Source organism: Chironomus tepperi, unplaced genomic scaffold (genome assembly GCF_022539635.2).
Source record: "Chironomus tepperi strain 1889 unplaced genomic scaffold, CSIRO-AGI_Ctep_v1 contig_85, whole genome shotgun sequence".
Taxonomy (NCBI): Eukaryota; Metazoa; Arthropoda; class Insecta; order Diptera; family Chironomidae; genus Chironomus; species Chironomus tepperi.
The window spans coordinates 1,796,053-1,818,703 of NW_027226207.1; the positions used below are offsets into that span (position 1 = coordinate 1,796,053).

At 31.0% G+C, this 22,651-nt stretch overlaps 7 protein-coding genes across 7 annotated transcripts; 4 read left to right on the forward strand and 3 right to left on the reverse strand.

The window, feature by feature from the left end:
• Positions 1 to 5,772: 5,772 nt before the first annotated feature.
• Arl8 (ADP-ribosylation factor-like protein 8) lies at positions 5,773 to 8,569 on the reverse strand. The gene is made up of 8 exons (XM_070634460.1): positions 8,422 to 8,569; positions 8,221 to 8,256; positions 8,109 to 8,137; positions 7,567 to 7,660; positions 7,445 to 7,505; positions 7,221 to 7,382; positions 7,071 to 7,155; positions 5,773 to 6,560 (listed from the first exon to the last, which is right to left on the reverse strand). Exons 1-8 carry the CDS (start codon positions 8,477 to 8,479, stop codon positions 6,522 to 6,524), a joined length of 564 nt encoding a protein of 187 aa, XP_070490561.1. The 5' UTR covers positions 8,480 to 8,569; the 3' UTR covers positions 5,773 to 6,521.
• Positions 8,570 to 8,998: 429 nt separating this feature from the next.
• Rpn1 (regulatory particle non-ATPase 1) lies at positions 8,999 to 12,352 on the forward strand. The gene is made up of 5 exons (XM_070635137.1): positions 8,999 to 9,191; positions 9,379 to 10,121; positions 10,202 to 11,387; positions 11,514 to 11,904; positions 11,967 to 12,352. The coding sequence occupies exons 1-5, from the start codon at positions 9,111 to 9,113 to the stop codon at positions 12,266 to 12,268; spliced, it is 2,703 nt and encodes a 900-aa protein (XP_070491238.1). The 5' UTR covers positions 8,999 to 9,110; the 3' UTR covers positions 12,269 to 12,352.
• A 62-nt stretch (positions 12,353 to 12,414) lies between these two features.
• On the reverse strand, positions 12,415 to 12,896 carry LOC139086439 (mediator of RNA polymerase II transcription subunit 22-like). Its single transcript, XM_070634896.1, has 2 exons — positions 12,812 to 12,896; positions 12,415 to 12,752 (listed from the first exon to the last, which is right to left on the reverse strand). Exons 1-2 carry the CDS (start codon positions 12,894 to 12,896, stop codon positions 12,415 to 12,417), a joined length of 423 nt encoding a protein of 140 aa, XP_070490997.1.
• Positions 12,897 to 13,267: 371 nt separating this feature from the next.
• Positions 13,268 to 15,072, forward strand: LOC139086080 (armadillo repeat-containing protein 6 homolog). The gene is made up of 3 exons (XM_070634393.1): positions 13,268 to 13,388; positions 13,476 to 13,873; positions 13,936 to 15,072. The coding sequence occupies exons 2-3, from the start codon at positions 13,478 to 13,480 to the stop codon at positions 14,953 to 14,955; spliced, it is 1,416 nt and encodes a 471-aa protein (XP_070490494.1). The 5' UTR covers positions 13,268 to 13,388; positions 13,476 to 13,477; the 3' UTR covers positions 14,956 to 15,072.
• A 224-nt stretch (positions 15,073 to 15,296) lies between these two features.
• DCTN4-p62 (dynactin subunit 4) lies at positions 15,297 to 17,482 on the forward strand. The gene is made up of 6 exons (XM_070634424.1): positions 15,297 to 15,468; positions 15,540 to 15,989; positions 16,046 to 16,208; positions 16,273 to 16,634; positions 16,702 to 16,880; positions 17,102 to 17,482. Exons 1-6 carry the CDS (start codon positions 15,340 to 15,342, stop codon positions 17,322 to 17,324), a joined length of 1,506 nt encoding a protein of 501 aa, XP_070490525.1. The 5' UTR covers positions 15,297 to 15,339; the 3' UTR covers positions 17,325 to 17,482.
• Positions 17,483 to 19,745: 2,263 nt separating this feature from the next.
• On the forward strand, positions 19,746 to 20,970 carry LOC139086443 (uncharacterized). Its single transcript, XM_070634902.1, has 2 exons — positions 19,746 to 19,785; positions 19,850 to 20,970. The coding sequence occupies exon 2, from the start codon at positions 19,855 to 19,857 to the stop codon at positions 20,968 to 20,970; it is 1,116 nt and encodes a 371-aa protein (XP_070491003.1). The 5' UTR covers positions 19,746 to 19,785; positions 19,850 to 19,854.
• A 395-nt stretch (positions 20,971 to 21,365) lies between these two features.
• Positions 21,366 to 22,611, reverse strand: LOC139086340 (U-scoloptoxin(01)-Er1a-like). The gene is made up of 2 exons (XM_070634759.1): positions 21,813 to 22,611; positions 21,366 to 21,752 (listed from the first exon to the last, which is right to left on the reverse strand). The coding sequence occupies exons 1-2, from the start codon at positions 22,029 to 22,031 to the stop codon at positions 21,525 to 21,527; spliced, it is 447 nt and encodes a 148-aa protein (XP_070490860.1). The 5' UTR covers positions 22,032 to 22,611; the 3' UTR covers positions 21,366 to 21,524.
• Positions 22,612 to 22,651: the final 40 nt, after the last annotated feature.

The following is a 22,651-nucleotide window of genomic DNA, read 5'->3' on the forward strand; positions in this document are numbered from 1 at the left end:
ACTCAATTGTTACAAAATGACAGAATAACCTTTAAAAAATCCAAGTCCTACTCTGAGAATTTCAGCCTCAACAAATAAAACTTTCAAGCTTCCAATCCTTGAATCTTATCTACAACCCAAAATATCATCCAATTTATCCAAACACAAAAAGTGTTTCTCTCCAACACATCAAGTAGAAGCAAATATGCATTACTTTCAAGACTTTATCTTCCAAAATAACAAGTTAGAAAGTATCCACTTTACCTAAACAATACTTGTACGGGACGTAGATCAGATAGCCCCAAAACCAAATAATGTTCGCCTTTAAAACGAGCAGCAAACAAAGCAATTTATTGAAACAAAAAAAAAACTAATTTTTATTAATCATAGAAGCAATAAGTAAGCACTCAAGGAAAATGCAAATTGCCACACTTTAATCCACAAGCAGTTTCTTTCATATATTTTTAAACAAGGCAGAAATTCACTTTCATTGAAGCAAACTTAAATTTATTCCAACATGTCCAACAGAAAAGTCCATAAGCATGATTGATATTCATTGCATGCAATGTTTGTGCTCTAATTCAGTTTTTCTTTTCATTATTTCGGTTAAAATGACCTATAAACACAACACAAAGTTCTCAATTTCATTCTAAAAACGCATTTAAAGCATTTAAAAGCCTTAAACGGATATCACGCACTTTGATGTTGCCCAAGTTGCATATGAAAATGATTTGGGAGTTTGAAGGCTGTGTGATCATCAAGGATCAAGAAATTTTGGTTGCTGACTTTAACTGGATGTGCGTGCTTCAGATTGGGGACTTTTTAACAGCTTAGAGACGTTAAAGAACAGCCTACTAGGCACATTCAGCAACAAATAATCTATAATCCGAATTATTTCAATTCGGGAATCGAACCAAAGCATCTTGCCGTTAATAAGTCGACCTAACGATCCTTGGTCAACACGCTGCACTGTTCGGGTTTATTCAAGTTCAACTTCCTGCATCCATCGAACTATTTCCCGACATGCATTGTTCGGGCTATAAATTAATGCCTTTGCGAGTATGTATGTAAAACAGCATTGTGCTGAATAAATATTTGAAAATTTTAAGTTAATTCCATTCAAAAAAAATTAATGAAATTCAGCTATAATCAGTCATTTAATTAAATTAATCCAATTATTCGCACGAATAAAACAAAAGAAAGCTAAGCAAACTAGAATTTTGATGATCGAATCAATTACTACCTAATTATAGATAGATATCCTATTATGAGGAATTAATTCCTATTTCTACAGTTTGTTGCTTTTATTGTCCAATTATAATGGATATAATTATTTATGATGTATGTTGTGAAAGGAGCGAAAGATGATAAAAATTATTTCTTGTTGCGTTAATTCGACAGGTGGATTTTAATTCAAAAAATATTCCCTGTGTCGAGCAATTCTTTTATTACACATGTCAGTCAGCTAGTCTGCTAGGTATTTTAATAAATTTATTCCGAATTCTCTTTGATGTTTTCGAATATTTTTTTGAGAAGTTTTTTTCGCATTTAAATTTATTTATATGAATTGCAATTTTTATTTTGCCATGAGAAATTTAGGTAAAGCATTCAATTGCCTTAATTAATGCTTACATTGATTAAGTAATTCAAACATTTTTCTTTTATTAATATGATTTGTGAAATTATTAGTCACGTTTTGAGAAATAACAATTGGAATTAATACTTAAAAGTTTTAATGTGAGAAATTAGAGAATTAATTTAAGATCATAAGCAGGATTCCAAGAAGCTTATGAAAATCCAGATTTTGTAACGGATTTCTAAAATTCAAATTTCAACGATCTTCAAAAATTCAAAATTTTGCCGTTTTCAAAAACTCAAATGAAAGCGTTGCTGTAAAGTTCAAATTTAACCGTTTTCAAAAATTCAAATTAAAGCGTTGCTGTAAAATTCAAAATTTAACGGTTTTCTCTTCTTAAAATGTCCAAAAATACATAACAATTCTCATCCCAAATAAGAATAAATCTAAAATTGATTTCAAAATGATTTATTTAAGCTGTAAAGTCAATGATATAAATATTTATATTTTTATATGCTTTAACACCCCTAAAAATCAATTTTTTTCTATGCCATAAATTTCTTTACCATTAAATCTGCCAATTTATAAATTTTATTTTTATGTGTACGTCCATTTGAGCTTATCGTTATATTGAGTATACTTACTTGTTTCGTTTAGATACACTTGCACAAAAAAGGGATCAAATCAGAATGAGAAAAATTCAATTGACCATTAAAGTTCTATGATCTAAAAACGAAGATTCTTTTTTTTTCGTTCCTATTAAATCGAAATTGTTTTTATACAGCACTAGAAATTTTATATGCACACTTATATGTGGACGTAATCCTCAAAATCAAAAATGGGATTATATCCTGAAATTGAATTTTTTGCTTCTTCTTTTTGTCACCCATATACACATCTTATAGGATGGACCCGATTTTACACAAGATTTGACACTTTATTAATTTTATGTGTCCTTATATAAATTGGACATAAAATGTATAGGATGTACTATGCAACCCTTTTTGCTGAATCTTATTTGATAATAATTTATCACGGGGCATTGACAATAATTTTTGTATTAAGTTTAATAAATCTTAGGACATTTTCCACGCTTCTGAATTGCACTTAATTTTTTTGGAAGGTAGTTTGTCAATTTTATGAGAATTGAAACTCGATCTGGATTTTATTAGGTTACTACGATTGATTTTTAAAAAATTGAATTTTTAATCAAAAATATGAAATTTAACGGTTTTAAAAAATTTGAAATTTTACGGCTTTCAAAAATTTAAAAATCGAAAAATTTATTTTAAATTTTCAAAATTCGTTAAATTTCAATGTTTTATTTCCAGGTAAAATTCAGCAATTATCATTATTTTTTTATCCAAATCTTCCAATTTTCAATACAACAGACACGAAATACACATCCAGCGCACATCAGTCTTGTCAAAAATGCAACAAAAAACACATGATTGGATTTCTTTTATTTTGAAAATAGCAAATCCTGTTGATTAAACTATTACTCAATTTTATTTCTAATCAACATGCTTTACATCCAACTTTTTTTCCTGATGCATTCATCCATTTATTCATTCAATCATCAAAAACTCAATATTGGATATTTCATTGAATCCTAATCTATTCGATTGCAGTCCATCTCTTGCTGTATTATTGCATTTAATTGAAAAATCGTCGAATGTGAAACAAAAACTGAATTCTCATGTGAATGGATATAGCAAACAAGCAACAAAAAAAAGTTGGATTTGTCATATTCAATCAGTGAATTTTTGCATTCGACATTGATTTGGTTTTCGTTAGAAATTGACATGTTTTTTGGTGCCATCCGACTGACTGAGTGTACATTATGAAAAAGATTTGAATGATAATTAAGACGGCGAAATCTTTTCATTAATGCAATTAATAAAAATGTCAAAAAAGCGGTCAGGATGAACAACAGACATTAAATAATGTGCATAATTCGCAATAATAATGAACCTGTACGTGAAAATGTGTAGCGCCAAAAGTCTTACTTTCGATTATTTTTCATTTTGGATGTGTCTTGTTTGGAAGAAATGTCAGTTGAGGTGGCTTTGTCCTGATGGCTGGATGCCTTATCTTAATGAAAACACTAAAAACTCGGTAAATTCTTTTACAAAAACCGTTAAAATTTTGAATTTTACAAATTTGAAAAATTTTGAAATTTACAAAGCCGTTAAAAATTTTGAATTTTACAAAACCGTTATATTTTCATTGAATTTTCCAGCTACCTCAAAATGCGCCAAGACCTCAAACCTATCTACATTCCCTGCCAATCCATTACGTCTTCACTCAATCAACGCCACCCAAGTGCATTGTTAATATTCATGGTGCACTTCACGAAAGAGTGTGAGATATGCGTTCATTTTCTTCGTTTTCGGTGAATTAATTTACCATTGAGTAACGTACATACATTAATAATGTATGTTAATACCTACTGTCTGGAAATTATTTGCCTTTTCCTTTTTAATTTACGAGCATCATCGTTCGTTGCTAAAGATTAATTAAAATTCTAATCAGTCATTACAAATGTTTAGGTATTTACAAATATTTTTATTGTGTTTTAATAGAATTTATGGTTTCAGACAGAAAAAGGATATTAATGATGGGAAGAAGACAGGAACTTGATGTTTGTGGAAAAGGATGCACAAGAAGAAATAAGAAAAGTGATTTACCTACCGCGTCTATGAGTGTGTGATCGTGGTTTTAATGTATCAAGAAGAGGTGAGATTGAGGAAATTAAATACATTTATTTTTTGGGTATCAGTACTGGATGTGGAGAGAATGCTGAGGAATTCATTAAATCTTTTACATTTGAACTCATCAAGTTGAGTTTTGATTAGCTGAATTCAGCAAGTTCATCTCAATTCAGCAAGTTCAGTCTAATTCAGCCACCTCAGCTAAATTCAGCAAGATCAATTAATCTCAGCAAGTTCAGTTCAATTTAACAATATCACTACAATCCAATTCAGCAAGTTCAACCTAGGTCTTTGAGTTTGACCAAATCAATTCAGCACAGTCATTTCAACTCTATTGTTGTCCAGCAAGTTCAATAATCCGTTACCGGATCCTCTGAGAACCCCCAAAATCCATATTCACATAAATCTCTCAACTAGGTAAGAAACACAAAATTCCACACATAAATTGGAATGTATTGAGAGCTTGTTAATCGTGTCTAAAATATCAAAGCAGTCATTAATTGCACAATTTTTCTTCTTTTCTTCAGAAAATAATACAAATTCATATTAAACAAATAAATCATTTATTTGAAATTATATGCATGATTATTGCTTTTTTTATTGAACAGATTTTTTTGAGAAAATCTTTGATATCATCTAGTTCCAATGATGATTACTTTACTATACTGTATACTATGATGAAAGATTGTTTTGATGAACCTTTCAAAAAAAGTTTACTACGATGGAACGTAAAAAAAACGTTTAATAATTGCAGACAGACAATATCATTTTAAACTGATGTTTTAGGATTTAGCAAATCATCTAGCAATGTTGTACAGAAATAAAAAGAATAAGAAGGAATGAAAAGCAATTAAATATCAAAAATCTCGTGATTAATGATGTTTAAATTGTACTCATCAAACTCATAAAACAGAAATAAATTTCTCCACACATATAAGTATGTGCGTAGATTTTGAAGGCGTTCACTTAGCACCTTTGGTTTTCAACATATTTATGAAAGATGGACATAATGAGAAATTAGGCAATGAAAAATGAGTTTTTTCGCAAAATTTTAACGATTGTTTGTTTTTTGAATAATTGGAATATTTTAACTGGAAATTGAGTTTCTGTGGATCTAGAGGTGGTTTAATTTTGTTAATTAGACATCTCACATACATGTTGTGCAAAGTGATTTCCAAAATCTGCCTTAAAATTTTTTGTAAAATATTTAACGAAATTTAACGGTCATGAAAATTTCAAAATTGTTTCGTTAAAGATTTGAATTCAAAATATTCGTTATGAATTTGAATTTCAGGTGACCGTTAAAATTTTAAATTTCTAAGGATCACTTTTTGAAATTAAAAATTCAAAATATAAATTACCGCTATAATTTTTAATTGGTAACCTGTTAATGAGCAATAAATCACAAAGTTAGTGAAGTAATAAAATTTTCTTAATTTTGGAAAGCAATTTTATTCAGCTTTTTTATGATTTTCTAATATTTTTTATTACAAAAAACAAGCTTAACTATAATAATATTATGTATAGTCTCAATAATGTATTTTTTTTTCTGAATGGATCAAACGTCAAGAACAACTGCTATAATAGATATTTTCTTTTTTTGTTATCAATACAATATAATATAATTAAATAAGATTTTAATTTAAGACTATTTTCAATTGTTACTCTGAATTCCTTAATATATTTATAAGTTATCGTTCGATTCATCAGCTCTCATTTGTCTTCGGGTCTTCATTCAAAATAATTATCACAAAAATAAACAAAATAATATAATTCATCGGGGGATTATCAGATAATAATAATTTCAATCGAGTTGTCAAAAAAGAGCAAGACTATATTTTTTTGTTGGTTCCAGTAGAACAAGATCTTCATCTTTTTTTAAATTGTTGAATTAGTTATAGTAATTATTATCGATTAATTGTAATGATGCAATGAGATTTTTCTGGTAAATTTTGATATGAAATGTTAATTTTTTTTCCTCTATGTTATTCACTTTATAGGCGTCATTTTGAACCAAACACATTTATTAAGTTAAACAATAAGGAAAAAAATACAATTGTGGCTAAAATTTTATGTGCCAGACTTATTTTTTCATCATAATAATCATAATCATAATAATAATATTGAAGTAATGTTGTAGAAGAGAATATGAACCAAAAAATATGCACTTGATTTTTTGATTTATGTTAAAGAAATAATAATAAAAATAATGTTTATAAAAAGCATTATCAATTTACACTATAGATGACTGCTTAACGATTGGCTTGACTCTTCGAATGCGCGATTAACCACTGTAATACAAAAATAATAAATCAATTATTAGCTAGTGAAGGCTTTAAATTTTTTATGTCAAGGAAGTTTCTATTATTATTGAATGACGCACATGTTTGAATGTTCATCGCATACTTAATAGAGGATTATTGTATTAATCTAGAGGGTTTATCCGTGGATATCAATAAAATATCCATTCATTTACCCTCAACATACACCCATTAACGACCATTAACCAATATAAGATGCATACATTAATTTCTATAATTAGTCTCATTAATCTGAATCCTAGTTACAATATTGTTTATGTAATCAAATAGCCAAATTGAGACAAGCATTTGAAATTCTATAGCACTGAGTATGAATTGCAATTATACAAATATCGGGTTCGAATCCCTTAATATTTGAAAATATTCAATAATTCGGTTTTCAAGAATTTTTGCAAAAATCTACCCTGAACACCAACAGATGAACATCATTCAATTTTTTTCCCCCCACTGATCAGGTACAAACAAACTTATAATCCTTACCTGAAGTGTAATGTCAATATTGTCCTTTTCCTTACAAGAAATGCTATAACAACAAATTTCTCGATCTTGTATGGCTGACAAATTCCTAAAATATTAATAATAATCAAATTAGTACTTCCATCATCAATATGATTAATCAACAAGTCTTACATTCTTTCAATAAGTCCCGTTTCCTCTAATGCACCAGGCAAATCACGCTTATTACCAAGAACTAATACTGGAATTCCAGCCAGTTGAGGCTTGTCGAGTAGCGAATGAAGTTCATTTCTTGATGCTTCCATTTTATCTAAATCTGCTGCATCGACCATATATCTATGAATAAAATTTTGTCAATTATGTACATAATTTATCAGATAATAAATTCTATCACTTACACTATAGCATTTACACCCCTACAGTATCTCTCCCACATTGATCTGAATCTGGGCTGACCACCTAAAATACGATTAAGGTACAATTATATCCATCAGGTGCTCATCAAAATAAACTTTATTACCTATATCCCACACTTTTATAGTTACATTTCCTTTTGTGACTTTTCTCATATTAAAGCCGACTGTTGGAATCATGTCCTCACTAAAATTACCAGACTGAAAAAAATTTAGTTAGTCATGTTTTGGTGATTCTAAGTAATTCATAATAGGGAAAATATTATGTATAGTATGTATGGAGGTGGAAATGAAGGGAAGAAAAAAAATCAATAAAATGAATCACAATGGACCACATAAAGCTGTTCATCAATTTCAATTAAAATATGCCTTAACATCTTCTTATTATGAATATTAAGCCATGTCATTTCAGCAGTAATCACTTGATAGTCAAAAATCCGGGCAGTAGAAACGACAAGCTGTGAATCATCGTTTAAATACTGATAAACAAAGAATTTTCCTTCGATATACAGTCTTTATGCCTTCAAAAAAAGGTTTTTGACACGATGATAATGAAAATATCAGACTCGATTATTAGGTCAATGAGTGCTTATCAAAATTGAGATTTATGCAGATGATATGAGTTAGTGAAAGTGGATGAATTACTTACAGCGATAACATTCACGAATGTCGTTTTTCCTATTAATGCAAAAAAAAAGTACAAAGAAAAATGCAAAATTAAAATAAAATCCATTAAATTGTCCTTTGTATTTTGAACTCACCGGAATATTGTAATCCAACTAATGTCAGTTCCATTTCTAGGGATTAAACAAAGGAAAAAATGTCAGCATATTAGAGACATTAAGCATCAAAATTGATGATAATACAGAATTTTTTGAGCGATAAGATATGGAATTATGATATTTTGCCATTTTTTCACTATCCATAACATATTGTTGCTGTTTTTCATGCTTATAACATACCTTCTTTCCAGAATAATGACTTAAACCAGTCCAAAATTTTATTGATTATAGCAAACATTATTAATTTTAATAATTTTACTTTATTTCTTATTTAAACACAAAAAAGTTCCCTTGATACAACTCAACGCAGTCTTTTCTACTGACGATACTTTGAATTTTTGCTGGCAGGTAAACTAAAGTTTATGAAATAGATGACTAACTTTAGAAACATTTTGTTATTCTACTTTAATTATTGTTTATTGTTGTTTATTGATTATTTTCCTTGTTTTAACGGTTTTTGTAGAATTTAAATTTGGAAAACAAAAAACTGAAAACAATCCTTTGTCAGTCACGTTTGCCGTTCAAAATTAGTTTTCTTTATTAATCAGAATCAGAGTTATTATGTAAAAACCTCATCCTCTAACAAAAATGCCTCTAATTGCAGCATGACTCTGTAAAAAGCATATCAAGATGTTCCTGAAAAAATTGACAAGTAGACAAACTTCCTACATTTCATGCATAAAAATATGCCAAACAAAAATTTAAATCTCAAAAAACCGTTAGTTCAATTGAGCAACGTGTGTACGGTTCCAAACTTGCCTTTGTATTGTTTAATTTTATTGCATTGTGAAATATCGGCAAAATATTAATTTTCTTAAATATTATCAGATATTCAGCTATTTAAGAGTGAAATATAACATAAAATCATCATGACTAATAGTGAGAAACCACAACCAATGGAAGTAGATCAGAAGAAACCTGAAGAAAAGACGGAAGAGAAGCAAGAATTGGTAAGTTTATTTTTTTGTCGAGTCATTATTTGTTATAATGTAATTTTCCATGTCAAGATCCTTTATTTGATGATCTATAATTAACTTTTAAGATGACCAAAAGTGTTTCCAATAGATCCAGTTTAAAAAAAATATTGAATTATCAAAATTTCCTAACTAACCCTAATAAACTTTGAATTCTTTACAGTCCGACGAAGATGAACAATTACAATCGGAATTAAACAAGCTAGTAGAGACATTGCAGCAAGAAAATGTTGATCTATACATGCCAGCACTCAAAGAATTGGGTGAAAAGATCAAAGCATCCACAACATCAATGACTTCAGTTCCTAAACCACTGAAATTTATGCGACCTCATTATGAAACAATGAAGGAAGTCCACAACAATATGACCAAAAATGTCAAAGATAAGTCAATATTGAAGCTGTGTGCTGAAATCATTTCAGTATTGGCAATGACAATGGGAACAGGCAAAGATTGTCTCGTCTATCGATTACTTTGTGATGAGAACTCTAAAGAAAGTGCTTTAGGATTGTGGGGACATGAATATGTTCGTCATCTTTCCGGAGAAATAGCTAGTAATTGGCATGAAGCATCAGAACAATTCCGTGAACGATTGGAAGTTCTTGTCGATCAAATTATTCCATACAATATGGCCCATAATGCTGAGGCTGAAGCTTGTGATCTTTTAATGGAAGTAGAAAAGTTGAATTTATTAGAAAAGTATGTCGACGAAAGTGCATATCCAAGAGTTTGCTTGTACTTACAAAGCTGTGTACCATACGTTCCTGATCCAGAAAATGTTAGCTTATTGAAATGCGCATTGAATTTGTCAAAGAAGTTCAAGCAACATACACAAGCTATGAGAATTGCATTGATGTTGAATGATCTTGATGAAATTAAGGATATCTTCTTGTCATGTCCAGACATGTAAGTTTTGTTTTGCATAGTTTTCAAATATTTTTAGACCGTTAATTCGACTTTAAATTAATTATCCTTTGTTCTTTTAGTGCAACTCAGAAGCAACTCGCTTTCATGTTGGGACGTCAACAAGTTTTGTTGGAACTTCCAGAAGGCTATGCTAACTTCGAAGACTTGACTGAAATCATGTCAAATTCATTGTTAAACACACACTTTTTGAATTTGGCTCGTGAATTGGACATTATGGAACCAAAAACACCAGAAGATGTCTACAAATCACATTTGGACAATTCAAGAGCTCATTTTGGATCATCTGGAGTTGATTCAGCACGTCAAAATTTAGCTGCTAGTTTTGTAAATGGTTTTGTTAATGCTGGATTCGGTCAAGATAAGTTATTGATGGAAGATGGCAACAAGTGGCTTTACAAGAACAAAGAACATGGAATGTTTAGTGCAATGGCATCACTTGGATTAATCTTATTGTGGGATGTTGATGGTGGTTTAACCCCAATTGATAAATACCTTTATTCATCAGAAGATCATATTAAGGCTGGAGCCCTTCTTGCTTGTGGAATTGTTAATTGCGGTGTTAGAAATGAAGTTGATCCAGCATTAGCTTTGTTATCTGATTATGTCGTTCATACTAACAGTACTATGAGAATCGGATCAATTCTTGGTCTTGGACTTGCTTATGCAGGATCAAATCGCGCTGATGTCATTCAATTAATTTCACCAGTTTTTAGTTCCGAAAAAAGAAGTGGATCAACAAATGAAGTTTTAGGAATTGCTGCTTTAGCACTGGGAATGATTTCTGTTGGATCCTGTAATGCAGAAGTGACTGAGACATTAACTCAAATAATTATGGAAAGAACTGAAGCAGATTTCCGTGATACTTTCTCAAAATTCTTGTTCCTTGGTCTTGGTCTTGTCTACTTAGGACGTCAAGAAGCAGCTGAAGCAGTCATTGCTGCTTTGGGAGTTATTGATGAACCACACAAATCAACAGCTACAACAATGGTTGAAATTTGCGCTTATGCTGGCACTGGAAATGTCTTGAAAATCCAACACTTACTTCATATTTGCAGTGATCATTATGAACCATACACACCAGAATCAAATGATAAGAATAAGAAGGAACAGAATGAAGCTCAACAAAAGGAGGAAAGAGAAAAGGACTTGTCACAATGTCAAGCTGTTGCTGTTTTAGGAATTGCCTTGATTGCTCTAGGTGAAGATATTGGAGCTGAAATGGCCTACCGATCATTTGGAAATTTGGTGAGTTTAACGGATTTTTAAATTTCAAATTTTAACGATTTTGTTGAATTCAAAAATTTTAACGAAAGTTTTGAACCGAGATGAAATGAACTTTGGATTAATGAATAACTAAATTTTTAATTTCAGTTACGTTACTGTGAGCCAACAATTCGTCGTGCAGTTCCTTTGGCATTAGGTCTCATTTCCGTTTCAAATCCTAAACTTAATATTCTCGATACATTAAGTAAATTCTCACACGACAGCGATGCTGAAGTCGCACATAATGCAATTTTCGCAATGGGCTTAGTTGGAGCTGGAACAAATAATGCAAGACTTGCTTCAATGTTACGTCAACTTGCACAATATCATGCAAAGGATCCAAACAATCTCTTTATGGTCCGCATTGCTCAAGGATTGACACATTTAGGAAAGGGAACTTTAACACTTTCACCTTATCATAGTGATCGTCAATTGATGAGTCCCGTCGCTTTAGCTGGATTAATGGCAACACTAGTTGCATTCTTAGATGTCAAGAACAGTAAGGAACTTGAATCATTTAGAATATTTTGATGATGTTTTAATGTTGATTCCTCTTTTCAGTAATTTTATCTAGATCCCATTACCTCCTCTACACATTAGCAACAGCAATGCAACCAAGAATGCTCGTAACTTTCGATGAAAACCTCACTCCATTAACAGTTCCAGTACGAGTTGGTGTGGCTGTAGATGTCGTTGGACAAGCTGGAAAACCTAAAACAATTACAGGATTTCAGACACACACAACGCCTGTATTATTAGCAATGGGAGAGCGTGCAGAACTTGCAACTGAAGAATATATTGCTGTTACACCTGTAATGGAAGGCTTTGTCATTCTTCAGAAGAATCCAAACTATAAACCTTAAGAAAATACTTTTTTATTACGATTAATTTGTCACTAAATATCTGAAATATTTGAGTAAATAAACTTCTAATCATATTCATCTTTACTTAATTACTTTAATTTATTTTGAGACACTTATCACGAACATAACATTTGCTGGATCATTAATTAATTTTTGCTAGCTTCTGTGAAATTTCCAGTATAATACTCAAGTTCCAGATCATATAAATCAGCCGCTAATTCGTCCCTTAAATTCATTAACTTTGAGTCTCTATCAAGCTGTGTATTTCTGTAGATTGCTGAGCTGTTGGATATAGCATCATTCACACTGTGGAAGTCATTCAACACTAGGAACTGTTTAATATCCGACAAAAGCTTCAATAAACTTTCTCCAGCGCGAACTATATTTGCTGCACGCACTTGCATTTCATATCCATCCTGTTCACTTTGTGTTAATTTTGCTAGCTGACCGTTCTCGTTCTCTCCTTTTGCCATTCTGATGATTTCTGGAAGATGAAATTGACTTTTTAATGCCGGATTTTATAAAATTCAATTTTAGACTTACCCTCAAAATTTTCCAGCATACTTTTGACATCATCCTTCAGTCTGTTGTTGTAGCTACGCAGTAATGCATCTTTTGTCTGTGACATGTTTGTATTTCAGTGGGTTTTAATTAAATACTATAAATTTTGCAGTATTGTTTATGTTTTTCTGTGCATGTATTTACTTTTGCTCACTAATACAACGATAGTATTTACTTGACTCTGGAGATTAATAATGCAGAAGAAATGAAGTCGGTTTGTCCTTAATACTGTCTATTGACATAAAGAGAAAATAAATTTTGATAAAAATTAACGGTTCAGGGAATTTTAAATTGTTAACGGTTTTTGAAAATTTTAAATTTTTGAACCTACATATTTTGACACCCTTAGACTTTTAAAAAATTTCAAGTAAGAAGAACGTGATGAGTCATTGTCTTTATTAATAAAATTGTGCGCTTCTGTACCGTATTATTGCAGATATTTCTACTAGTTTATTCATCTAATATAAAAATAATAGAAAGTTTTTGACTAACTTTTATTGAGTAACTGGAAATACAGCACAGTTATTAATTAAATTTAGAAAATTTCATCATCACAGAGGTAAAAATTATACATTTGAAGTAAATTTTCGGCAGATCCTGCATACATTTCAATATTTACTAGTCATTTGCTTTCTTATTATTACAGAAATGGCTAAAATAATCCAACAAGAAACCTTTGATGGAATTCTCAAAGAAAATATCGTCGAGTTTTCTATGTCATTGGATGAAGCTCGAGATGAGACCATTAAGCAATTTGAAGCACAGGGAATAAATTTGGCGAATATCATTAAGGATTTAGACATAAATGAAGAAACAGGAAATACCATTCTGAATGAAGCAATTGAGAAAATTAAGGCTCATGTTGAAAGCACAAAAGTATTGAGTGAAAATGAATTAAATGAAGTTCTGGAAGCTCTTATTAATCAATTGAACAAGTCAGTGCCACACAGAGTGTTGGCATCAAAAAGCTGTACTCAGGAGTTTTTACTAAAGATTATGGAAGATGAAGTTGCAAAGAATGTAACTGAGCATGCAAAGGATTCGGTAATAAGGAAAAATATAACTGAGTTCAATCACTTTTAAATCGATTCCTCTTTCATTTACAGATTCTCCACAAGTCCATATTATGCGCCCACGCAATAACAAATAAAAATCCAGATATTTTTAATGTAAAGTCACTAAAAACGATCAATAAGATATTGGACACAGAAAAGAATGAATTTATAGTATGTGATATTTTGAAATGGATCCAAAAAGCCTGTCTTTTACACGAATTGAATCGTCAATTGATTGTCAATGAAGAGTTGCTTATAACTCACTTGAAGCCTTTACTTTTGGGTAGGAAGGAAGTCGAAATTATACGTAATGTCTGCACATGCTTTCGCTTTTTGATTTTGGATGATGATATTCGTGTGGAATTTGGTAAAGCACATGAACATGCTCGCTTGATTGCTCACGAGTGCTTGTCTGATCTAACTCTGCTATTAACAGAATTTAAAGACAATCCAGATGTGCTTGCTGAATTGATGCTAACTATTGCAGCTCTTTGTGTACGAAATGAATTTTGTCAAGTGGTAGCAGAAGCAAATGGAATCGTATTAATTATGGATGCAATGGTAACTTTCCCAGACTCGTTGAAAATCATTCGTGAATCTATGAAGCTTTTGAAGGCACTAGGTGGAAATGATACTGTTAAAGTGGATATAATCAAAATGGGAGCTGCATCTATTATTGAAAGTTCCTTTAATCGACATAAAGCCGATGAAGTTCTTGCAAAAAATGCCTTAGCATGCATAACAACTCTATCTCTTCGCTCTAAAGACAATTCAGTGGCACTTTATGAAGCAGGGATTGCAGAGACAATTTTGGAATCGATGAAAATTCATGCAAAAAGTAAAGTCGTTCAAAGGAATGCTGCTTGGGCAATTCGAAACATGGTTTCAAGATGTCGTGAGCAATGTGAAGGATGGATAACTCTTGGAGTTGAAGATATTTTGGAAGTGGCCAGAAATAATCATCCATCAATCGAACAAGATTGCAGATATGCTGCAAGAGATTTAGGAATTCAAGTGAAACTTAAGGAAGAATGGAAAGGAACTGCTGAAAAAGTTATCAATAACGAATAATCTATTTATCATCTCAATTTGCACATCAATCATCTATTTTAATTAAAATTTTATACTTACGTACTAATTTCGATGAAATAAACTTTAACGCTTTTTAAATTTTTGAATTAATTCGAACATTTAGCTTGTTGCTCATTTTAAATATAAAACAACCGTTATGCTATGTAAAGAATTAGGACACTTGAACATTTGAACATATTTCAGAATATTACTAACTCAATTTTAAAACAGTTCAATATTTAAGATCTAATATATGATGCAAAAAGAGCACAAGAAACTAGTCATTGAATTTAACAAAAATTAACGGTCAAAATTTTAAATTTTTATATTTTCGAATTCGATGAATACTCGATGAGATTTCGATGTCAGAGTAAATAAAGTAGGATGGATTTTTTAACGTCCAAAAATTACGTTAATTACGTGTGCCAGTGTGGGCTTTTGAAGCCTCTAACTAATCTGTACTTCTGTAGACACTGCCTAAATCTAAGGTGCTCTTTTTGCTGTCATCATGAGGTAGAAAAATGTAAAATATAAAAATGATGATTCATAAGCACTAAATTTTGCACAAATTTACCATTTAACAGGTTGATTCGCATTTCTGTAGGAACTGCTTAGAAAATATTCCATCTAGTGAGGCAAAATTACGAAAGAATAAGTGTAATAGCTGTTTTGACTGTCCATCATGCAGTTTTTCTGTTTTGTCAGCAAGGGCAACAACAATTCAAGTTCCAATGACTGTAAAAGAGAAACCAGAAGGAGAAGAAGGAACAACATCGGAAGCAAGTAGCGGTAAAATGGTTGCAAAGAAAATGTACTATTTAGCGTGTCTTGCATGCCGCTACTCATCACGAGATGTTGGAATTTCTGATCAAGCTTCGCAAAACTTTTGTTGGCCTGAACAAGAATATATGCATGCAAATCGTTTCAATACGATTCTAGACTATTATCAAGCACTCGTTCTGCATGATAAGCAAGTGAAACAGGATGAGAAACGTAGAAAGACAACTAAGCAGTCGAAATTTCAGAGTATGACTGTAAGTTGAAAGATCCAGAAAAAGAACTAGCTTTATTAATGAGTTTTAATGTTTAGGATCGTACTGGATTAAATGTATCAGCTATTAGACGCCAAATGGGCTTTGACAAGACGGCAAGCAAGCCGAAAAATAAACCAGCTAGTATTTCGCCTTCAATGACTGAAGAAGTAGAAGAATTGCCGGAAAATATTTTTACACAACCAATTAATCTCAAAAATAGTAAGACATAAAAGATCTTAAACCTCTAATGTATTTTAATTCTTAATAATATTTATTTCGACAGTTACGACAATCAAGCAGCGCTTTACACAGCCAGCAAATCAGCCTGAAAGCGTCAAGCACTTATATCCACAACATAAGAATCTCTCAATTAAGCGCTCTATTCGCTGTCGTCATTGTGAACATAATGTCATAAAGCCGGAATATAATCCAACATCCATTAAATATCGTATTCAACAATTCGCTAGTAGTCACGTACCAGAAGTACGCATTATAAAATGTTATCCATTAATGCCAAACAAAAGTGCATTTATCACATTAAAATTGACCAATCCAACTATGAATGATATGACAATAACGATTATGGAATTACCGACAGAAGATGAAGAAGTGATGATGATTGATGAGATGAAAAAGAATTTTGAGGTAAGATAATTAATAATCTGCTAATAGATTCTTTATATTAATGTCTGCATATATAATTTATGAATAGAGCTTGACAGTATCATCAAAATCTTCATTAATGCGTCCATCATTAATCGAAGATCCACGAATTGTTTCCTGCAAGCCAACTGCTAAACTTGAGCTTCCTGATAGTTCTTTTGTTATTAATCAAAGGGATGATTCAGCTGAATTTGATGATGATATTCAAGTCGACAAGAAGGATCCCAAGTAAGATTTTAGTTGTTTTTAACGTATTTTTAAAATTCAAAAATCTAACGGTAATAAAAATTTGCATTGAATTCAAATCTTACAATTCCGTCAGAATATTCTACAATTTTAACAGAATGTCAATGCTAGCTGTAATTGAATTACACAATGTATAGCAACAGCATTCAACACATGATTATCAATGTCTAACGAGAATAAACTTAATTAATTTGTTTTCACAGATTCGTCATTTGGAGAAAGGCGAACAAAATTGCAATAGAATTGAGCATTACACCCAATGACTTGAAAGTTAATGATGAGGTCATAGTAGGATTTACGATGCATTACACCTATAGCACAGTTCCTTCAACAACAGCCGAGAGGAAAGATTCGCAACAGCGACACGCCTTGAATGCACGCGTTTATCTTAATGTCGGAAATATTGTCGATTCTAGCAACAAGTGAATGCTTTTCATATATATTTATAATTCGCTTAGCTATGCTATTGCAATTGATATAGTGATTTTATGATAACTCATACGCAACATTAATCATTAATAATATTTATAATAAATTCTATGCTAAATATGAAATTTTTATTAACAGCAGCATAATAAAATTATTGAGATAAAAAAATATATCTGTTGCGATGTTTAGTTCCGCAAAATCATTTTCAGTGTCAAGTTCAATGGCTTTGAATGCAAAAAGCATGTTCATTAAATAATCATAAACATTTTTATTTTATTATCTCATATTCTTCTTATTCAGTCACAAACAAACATTATCACACTTATTAGGAAATAATCTCCATAATATTATATCTTCAAGCTTGTCTTCTTCGTCTGTGTAAACCAGCATTGACGAAGATTTTGGAGATTTCATGTCTTTCGATCTTCTCAGCTTCTCTGTCAAATACTGGACTTTCCTTATCAGTGAACCAACTTTCTTGAGCTAAACGAGAAGCAGTCTTTGGATTACTATAGAATTTTGCTGACTTGACAAGCTCAGATGGGAATTGATGCTCAAAATATTGAGTATTGACTACTGCTGGATGGGCTAATTGGCTGGTTGGCTAATTTAAAAACAGAATTTGAGTACGTGACATTTAAAGGCATAACATATGTATCAACTTACGATTTCTTGGACAATGACATGTGAAAAGGCACAGCAGAGGAATGCGAACAACAAAGTGATTATTCTCAACATTCTAAAAAAAGATTAAATTTATAGCACCATTAAAAAATGTTGTTTGGATTAATTAGTGCAAGAAAAATATCACGATTCATTGGGTGGATTTTAAATTGTTTTTGTGAGAGATTATGTCTCAAAAATCGTTAAAATTTGAATTTCACAGAAAGTGATAAAATTCAAATTTTACAAATACCGTTAAATTTTGAATCCAAAAAAGAAGCAAAGTTTTAAATTTTACAAAAACCGTTTAAACCAAAAATTTTTAAATTAAAAACTCACTTTAAGTAGAAAATAAATAAATTTAACTATTAGACAAGAACAAATCAGGCACACTTCTAAACTCTTGTGAGAGTATAAACAAACTATAATATTACCGTTGAAAATCTGTACCTTTTATATCGATTGAACATATGATAATCTGGATGTACGTACGAACGTACGAGAGAGTCTGAAACAGGGTCTGACTGACTACTACATGAAATTAGCAAGGTTTTTAATGCTTTCATGTGATCGTAAACACTTATGATGTATGAAACAATACGATGAAGGATTCATAATGTCACTACAATTACTTAATTTAACTGTTTTAGTCTCTTTAATTAGATTTTTTCGATTGTTTCATTTTAACAGCAAGCATTAAGCATTCAAGTTCATGAACGTGACATTAAAAATGTGAGAGAAGAGATGTTATGCCAGATGTGTTAGAAAAAAATCATCATTTATGTCCATAAAGTAGGCAATGCTCTTAAGATGTGGAAGAAGCATAAAAATCGTGATTATTGCTATAGATGCATATGGCGCATCTTTAAGTCATTATCAATTTAAAAGGTTTTGCAAATTTGAATTTTAACGGTTTTTGTAAAATTTGAATTTTCAAAGGTTTTTGCATAAATTTGAACTATGATAGTTGATAAAGTTTAAAAGATCCAGTACTACTCATACTTCTTCATACATTGAGCCCAGCCAATCAAACAATCACACAGTTCACCTGCCAAATTAGCAATTAAAACTCCATAATAGTTTCTTGGAATAGATACATAATGCAATGACCGACACACACTCAATATTTGCAATTTTCTTCATTCACTTCCTACTTTTTTAATATTTATAAATATTGCGACCATTCGCCGTTAATGAAAACAGACAAGGTCTTTAGAATAGCTCCGCTCGATATGTTTACTGTTTTTCTCTTTAAAGTTCCTGCAACTTGTTACACATAGTTCATTGTCAAGGACGCTGCTCTACGTACACGTTTTAGCGTTATAATGAACTCGATTAATGCTTTTAGCAAATATGCGTACGATTTATACGGTTTATGTTATTTGCACGTAATGTCGATATGTGAGTCAATCATCACATGACATCAAGGAAGTGAAGAAACAGCACATAACAGCATATTTTTATGATGATGAATAAAGCTTGATATTTTTTACCATGCTGAGCTGTGATATCATCTTTTATTCTTTTGTTGGACAATTATGATGCTTTGTTGACTATAAATTTTGATATTTCTAAATAAAATTTGTTCTTTGCCGGTTTTTTAGAATTTAAAAAGTTAACGATTTTCAAAAATTTAAATCAGATGTACTGAGTTGAAATGAACTTCAAAATTTGCTGAACAAATCAAAGTTGGCTTCAAATTTTATTGAAAAGGATGCTCAGAAGAATTCATTTAAATAAAACAGTTCTCATCGTTAATTATAGATTAAGATTATTAAGTCAATTAAAATTCACAGTAAGAAGGATATAAAGTAGTAATCAACTATCATTTTTATCAATTAATTGATTTTTTTTTTCAGAGAAAATGGATCTTTTGAGTGCATTGCCTGATGAAATACAGACCGAAGTCTTTAGGTGTTTAGATTTGCAAGGCTTGTTGACTGCTACTCAAGTTTGTCGTCTATGGAATCATATTATTGGAAAATCAAAATTATGCATGGAAAAAATCACTTTGATCTGCACACCAATCAATATAAATTTTGAATTTAATTCAATTATGCATAGCAATCGGGATTATCGGAGAATCAAGATTTATTTCAAGCCAAATTATCAAAAGGAAAAAGATTCAACAATTAGAGCAGTACTAAGAAAGTTCTCCAAAAGCATAACTTTCGTTGAGACAACTAATGATTTGCTTCGAATTTGTGATCTTCCAAAATTAAAGGAACTGCGCATCGTTGATCATTTATACAAAACAAGGCGCTATTCCTACCTGCTTTGCGCTCATGGACTTGTTGCAAATTTAACGTCCATCACTAAATTGTCTGTTCAGAGTATTTATATGGACGACAAATCGTCGAGAATCTTAGATAAAGCATTGAAGCAAATGAACAACTTAAAATCACTTTCGGTCAATCATATCAACTTTTTAAAGCACTTTAAGGCTGGCAACTATAAATTCAAATTGGAAGATTTTACATATTTCGAATATCGCTATCCAGTTCCACCGATGGGTCCTTTGTTTGAATTTTTATTATCGAATAAGTCGTCGCTAAAAAACATCAGATGTGATCCTTCAACTTTTGATGATGCATCATTCTTCTTGTCAAATTTCCCGAATCTCAAGACATTGTATTTTCATGGATTGACAGTTATGAGTACCAATCATGACACTGACCTTATCATGAACTTTCCTGTAAACAGAAGCATCAAAAGATTGTTTGTCGGGTTGTATTATTTCAAGAATCATACAAAAGATAATTTCATCAGCATGTTGCCAAGCTTGAAAAATCTTCAGGAACTTAAAATTTGTGTTTTGTTTCCAGAGCTTATTCCTGCTATTTTTGCATGTCCAACACTCAAATTAGTTCGTTATCATTATTTAAGTGATAAATTATCAGAAACTGAAAGAAATATGATAGAATCGAATACCACTATTAATTTTGTTAAGGCTCAGTACTTAGCACGTTATTTACATTAATCTATTACATAAGCTTTTTTTTACATTAATGATATTTGGTTTTAAAAGCTTTAATTATTATACAACAATTTATTTTTGAGAAATATACCTGAAATCTTGTTTATAAGTTATTTAATTAAAATTTGCTGTTTTCACTTGACGATTGTGCGAATTCTCTGAAACATACAATCTATTTTAATTCAATTCAGCAATTGAATCAATCAATGACTGATTTTTATGAATAACTTGAACTATGAAATGAACAATAAAAAAAACATAAAATTCATCAATTTTTGATGTATGCGAAAAAAATATAAAAATAATATTCAACTTTATTTCTATAAAACAATGAAACTACAAAAAATGAAGTAATACACAACTTTATTTGTGACACACTTCAGACTTTTCTCATGAAAACCGTTACGAAAAAATTCAAAAATTATGCTCTTAACCGTTGAAATTTCAAATTTTACAAAACCGTTAAATTTTCAAATCTTACAAAACCGTTAAGATTCAAATTATACAAAAACCGTTAATTTTTTCACTAATTCCAAAGTGCGTCACAACAATACTCCTTAATGATGGTATAACAAAGCTTCTTTCTTAGCTGCTTTCACTTGTTGCTCGGTGTATGGATTATGTTCAGGATCGAGATTCAAATTATAGTAGTGAACAGCCTCATTACAATCAACGTTGTACCACCAATCACATGAAAATGATTTCTGATTGAAAACTGTGCCATTTGTACACAAAAACTTTGATCCTTGATGCCCTTCTCTACCATCGTGGCATACATGGTATCCCTAGTAAAATAATTGAAGTATTAAATATTACAAAATTTTTATTGCCGTCACTAAACTTACTTGACAACCAGTTTCTATATTGGCGTACATGCCTGGATGGAATGGAACATTGTGACAATCGAAGCTTGTTTCTGGGAATTCATGATAAATTGGATAATCATGTCCAGGGATGCCTGGAATTTTTGAAAAGTCTTGTTGCTCTTCTTCCTTAACAATCTTAATAGCCAAAGCTACAGCCACGAATAAACCGAAAACTAGAACGTTTGAAAAGGAACCCATTTTAATACGTCCACTGAACTGTTCAGACTGACTTGATCTCACGAATTTTCAGTTCGAACTGTTCCAAAAGTACCACAAAGCTTAAAAAATATTGGTACAAAGAGGTGGGAGGTTGACTGGTAGGCCTATGTATTGCTGCAACTTCAGCACAAATCTCTCATAAATTGCCATTTCCACCATCAATAATTAAAATGAATACAACATAATATGTAATATAATGCCGATTATTTCACAGTAAACGTGCAGAAGTGATTTTTGTTTTTGGTTCAGGGTCGATTCTTAAGTAATGGTCATAATTTAGTTGAAAAATAACGGCCGAAAAATATTTGAAAAATCAAAGTTCAAAAAAATTCAAAAATCAAGGTTCAAATTAAAATTTGAAAAAATATCTGTTAACAAGTGCTTTAACTCATTCTTGGACTGGACCTAACCTTGTAACTACCCCATGTATTGAAATTGAGAAAAGTGGTACAAAAATGGTATTTTATTTACTTTCACTATGTACAACAGGCGACCGTACACTGAAAAGAAACATGTATCATGTCTGTGATCATTGAATATGATCAATAGAATCATTTGCACTGAGTGTAATGTATTATGTAATTATCATTAAATAATAA

Bases quoted from the DNA above. Each gene is read 5' to 3' on its own strand.
- Arl8 (XM_070634460.1), bottom strand. From the start codon at position 8,479: ATGTTTGCTATAATCAATAAAATTTTGGACTGGTTTAAGTCATTATTC. The intron at 8,138-8,220 runs GTGAGTTCAAAA...TTGCATTAATAG, and splicing joins AGTTGGATTACAATATTCCG to GAAAAACGACATTCGTGAAT. The intron at 7,506-7,566 runs GTAATAAAGTTT...ATCGTATTTTAG, and splicing joins TATAAAAGTGTGGGATATAG to GTGGTCAGCCCAGATTCAGA.
- Rpn1 (XM_070635137.1), top strand. From the start codon at position 9,111: ATGACTAATAGTGAGAAACCACAACCAATGGAAGTAGATCAGAAGAAA. The intron at 9,192-9,378 runs GTAAGTTTATTT...AATTCTTTACAG, and splicing joins CGGAAGAGAAGCAAGAATTG to TCCGACGAAGATGAACAATT. The intron at 11,388-11,513 runs GTGAGTTTAACG...TTTTAATTTCAG, and splicing joins ACCGATCATTTGGAAATTTG to TTACGTTACTGTGAGCCAAC.
- LOC139086439 (XM_070634896.1), bottom strand. From the start codon at position 12,896: ATGTCACAGACAAAAGATGCATTACTGCGTAGCTACAACAACAGACTG. The intron at 12,753-12,811 runs GTAAGTCTAAAA...TTCATCTTCCAG, and splicing joins TATGCTGGAAAATTTTGAGG to AAATCATCAGAATGGCAAAA.
- LOC139086080 (XM_070634393.1), top strand. From the start codon at position 13,478: ATGGCTAAAATAATCCAACAAGAAACCTTTGATGGAATTCTCAAAGAA. The intron at 13,874-13,935 runs GTAATAAGGAAA...TTTCATTTACAG, and splicing joins CTGAGCATGCAAAGGATTCG to ATTCTCCACAAGTCCATATT.
- DCTN4-p62 (XM_070634424.1), top strand. From the start codon at position 15,340: ATGGATTTTTTAACGTCCAAAAATTACGTTAATTACGTGTGCCAGTGT. The intron at 15,469-15,539 runs GTAGAAAAATGT...ACCATTTAACAG, and splicing joins CTTTTTGCTGTCATCATGAG to GTTGATTCGCATTTCTGTAG. The intron at 16,881-17,101 runs GTAAGATTTTAG...TTGTTTTCACAG, and splicing joins GTCGACAAGAAGGATCCCAA to ATTCGTCATTTGGAGAAAGG.
- LOC139086443 (XM_070634902.1), top strand. From the start codon at position 19,855: ATGGATCTTTTGAGTGCATTGCCTGATGAAATACAGACCGAAGTCTTT.
- LOC139086340 (XM_070634759.1), bottom strand. From the start codon at position 22,031: ATGGGTTCCTTTTCAAACGTTCTAGTTTTCGGTTTATTCGTGGCTGTA. The intron at 21,753-21,812 runs GTAAGTTTAGTG...TTATTTTACTAG, and splicing joins ATATAGAAACTGGTTGTCAA to GGATACCATGTATGCCACGA.